The sequence below is a fragment of the Apaloderma vittatum genome, unplaced genomic scaffold (genome assembly GCF_000703405.1).
Source record: "Apaloderma vittatum isolate BGI_N311 unplaced genomic scaffold, ASM70340v1 scaffold5882, whole genome shotgun sequence".
Classification (NCBI taxonomy): domain Eukaryota; kingdom Metazoa; phylum Chordata; class Aves; order Trogoniformes; family Trogonidae; genus Apaloderma; species Apaloderma vittatum.
Genome location: NW_009702973.1, coordinates 17,801 through 20,937, shown reverse-complemented (window position 1 = coordinate 20,937; position 3,137 = coordinate 17,801). Strand labels below are relative to the sequence as shown.

The 3,137-nt window shown below is 49.2% G+C and overlaps 1 protein-coding gene across 1 annotated transcript in view; it reads right to left on the bottom strand.

Moving 5' to 3' along the window:
* Nucleotides 1-429: 429 nt before the first annotated feature.
* Nucleotides 430-3,137, bottom strand: part of ZNF512 (zinc finger protein 512) — a 17,043-nt gene continuing 14,335 nt past the window's right edge. The window contains exons 11-13 of the mRNA XM_009864424.1: nt 2,004-2,066; nt 1,432-1,530; nt 430-948 (exon numbers count right to left, since the gene is read on the bottom strand). Of these exons, the coding sequence (XP_009862726.1) occupies nt 649-948; nt 1,432-1,530; nt 2,004-2,066 (462 nt within the window). The 3' untranslated portion in view covers nt 430-648. The remainder of the gene's footprint in view (nt 949-1,431; nt 1,531-2,003; nt 2,067-3,137) is intronic.

Genomic DNA, 3,137 nt, shown 5'->3' with positions numbered 1-3,137 from the left:
CAAGCAGACCAGAGCTCATGTGCTACTGCCTGGTGCTGGGCCTAAACATCAGCATAGGAAGCAGAGACAGCGCCTTGCAGATGGGAGTGTATGCCAGGAAGGTGTTTGCTCTTCTGTGGTAGCCTTGCTGACAACAGACAGGACAGTTATGGGGCAAGCTAAAGCTTTTCTATTCTACACAGCGCTGCTGAGTTTGTGTGCATACTGTGCAAGAAAGGATTCCCTCCTTAAAGAGACCTGAACACTGTGTTAGTCAGATACTTACAGGGAGAACTGCTAAAAAAGAACCCTGATCTCACCCATCAGAGAAAGATGACAACACAGCTGCTGTACTGGAAGCGACTAAACAAGCAACTAACGTGACCTAAACCAGGGCTGTAACCAGAGCAGGAACTACACTGGGCACACTGCTAGCGCCACTGTCCAAGGGAACTACACCAGGAGAGGCAGCCTCTGCACCACAGCTTTGGTTAGAAGTCTCTCACAACTGACCAGAGGCAACAGTTTCAAAATCAAGGTCACGGAGTAGAAAGGAGTCACAGTCCCAAAGACATTCGGTCGCTTACGTTAGTGCTGTGGGTTATGAGTCTGACAGAAGTGTGGCTTGTGACTGAAAAGCTTTAGGATTACTCCTTTTCTTCTGGGAATCTATTTCCGGCCTCGCTTGCGGCTAGTTTTCGGAAATTCGGCTCTCTGTGCAACTTGGGGCTCCCCTTCCTCACTGCTTGCGCTCTCATTGTCCACCCGCCGTGGACGACCTCTCTTACTTCTCCTGATTTTCTCAGGTCCTGCAGTGGGGATCTTCTTGGCAGCCAGGGCCCCAGTTCTCTTCTTTTTGCCCCGGGTCAAAGGACGTTTTTTCCGTTGCTTCTTCTGCTCTTCTCTTTGGCGGATTTTCATCAGCTTCTCAAAGCTTTTGGTAGTAGTTGTGTTCACATCAAACCAGTCCTGGGGGGTTCAGAAGGCAACAGGTTGGTACTGATGGTGGAAAGATCATATAAAGCCTGTTAGGGCTTATAATAAAGCTGCCTTGTGGGACAAGGGTTTCCTGAAATGTGAGATCTGGAAAGGCAGCTGCCTAACAAAGCTCTGTTTTCCAATGTTCCTCCTCAGGTGTCACTCTGCCTCAGAGGATTGAGACGTGATTTGGCAATTGCCTGGCTAAAGGTGTGGGAAATGCCCAAGAGCTGAATTGAGCAACAGCACCAGCCTGGGACAAGATATGTGACATGACAGAACACTTCCTCCCCAGACCAATGCGTAAGACCAACTATGTTCAAGCAAATCAATGACCACTTGAGTCTAGGACCCTGATCCCAACAGCAAGCAAGAGAAAAATAAAACAGTGCAAGCATCCAGCATTTCCTACCCAAGATGCCCTCCCCACCTCCAACCGCCTGGGGTTGGAGGATTTCATCCTGCTGGCCTTACCTCAGCATGCATGGAGTTGATGTGATACTTCACCCCGCTCTCTGAAATGAACTCCTTCTCACACAAGAGACACTTGTATTTACCAGCCACAAAGTCTCCCTGGCACCAAAACAAAAAAAATACATCACCAATCGCTGCCTAGATGGCCGATACGCCTATATATTGTATCTAAACCTTGCTCAGACATAACCCAGCAGTCAGGAGGAACTCTTATTCACACCGACAATGTTTTAGCTACAGGAGCTCTCACATCACTGACCAGCTGTGCCCACAAAGCACAGGACTGCTCAGAGAGATGTTTTGAGGTTTCCAGTATTGTATTGCTCTTGTAGCTGTGAATCTACAGGTAGGACTGCAGTTTCACTAAAATGCCTGCAATTTGCCATGTGCCTGCTCCTTGCCTCAGGCAGCGTTTGCAACGGCAGACCCATTAGCACATAGGGAAGCACTCAAACTGGGAGGAGCTCAGACTGGTAGATGGCAGGAAAACAGCTCGAACAAGGACATATTTGGGGGACAGGGGGAGTCAGGCTACTGGCATAAAAGACAGTGAGTACAGGAAGGCTACCAACCAAGGTACAGGTGCCAAGGTGAGATTTGAGTCCTGAGACACTGCCATATACAGATTCACAACCCTGAAACAGTAAAAAAAACACGTGTCAGCAAAATTCTAGTAAAAAAGCACTTCTTCCTGCACAAGAAAGTCTTATTCTCTGTAAGACAATTCCAAAGAAGGAGGGAGATATCAAGTCCTACCAGCCAGAAAGCTGCTGGTTAAAAGACTGTTAAAAGAGACTTAAGTTTGAAATAAGTTAAACCTTTCCAGTTTCTGAGCGCATTTAGATACAATAAAGACTGCTGTCACAGTTACATTCTCCCTCTATGAAAAGCCTGAGTATAATGTTATAATTTGCATTCTGCCTAAAGTGCAGCAGAGATTAATTTCAAAAAAAGCACAGGGGCAAGGACGAGATAGCTCAATCTCTTCTGCTCTGCTCGTGTCCCTGGTGGCGTGGAGCAGAAGTGCTGCATCAATGATCTCAGCTCAGGGTGGCTGCACAGGCCTTCCCCAGCTGGAGCTTTAGGCTTCAGGACACCAGCCAACAGCACAGACCCTGAGCGGGAGGTCGGCATGAGACACGCTTCTGGGTTACCTGTCAGTGGGGCAGGACAGCTGCTTTCTGGAGACAGCTCCACATACACTATTACGCTGCAATTCTTACACTAGGAAATGAGACAAGCCTGAAAACTGGGGAGAGAGTGCTGGGGGCCGGGTGGGCAGGGGAAAGGTATTGTCTCTACACCAAACCCAAGTGGAAGCCACCACTGACCCCTGGCTCCGCAGCAGTGTGCATCATGTGCATCACGTTACCATTGTTTCCACCAGTGAGATCATTTCTTTCCAGTGGATCTGACTGGTGCCTGCTGCGTGGGATTGTAAGGATCAAAGAGCACGTGCATATGCATCTCTGGACCAGGCCAACTGAGCCAGGCAGAAGTCTCCCATTACCGATTCCCAGCTTTTAAAAGAAAACTTAAGTGCTGTTCCCAAGTCCTGCTACTCCTACATTTCCATCTCTACTACAGTTGCCTGAGGTTGCCCAAGGCTGAGTGCCAGGTCCTGCCCTTGGGTCACCCAAAGCCCTGGCAGTGCTACGGGCTGGGGGAGCAGCGGCTGGAAAGCGCCTGGCGGTGCCGGTCGCCAG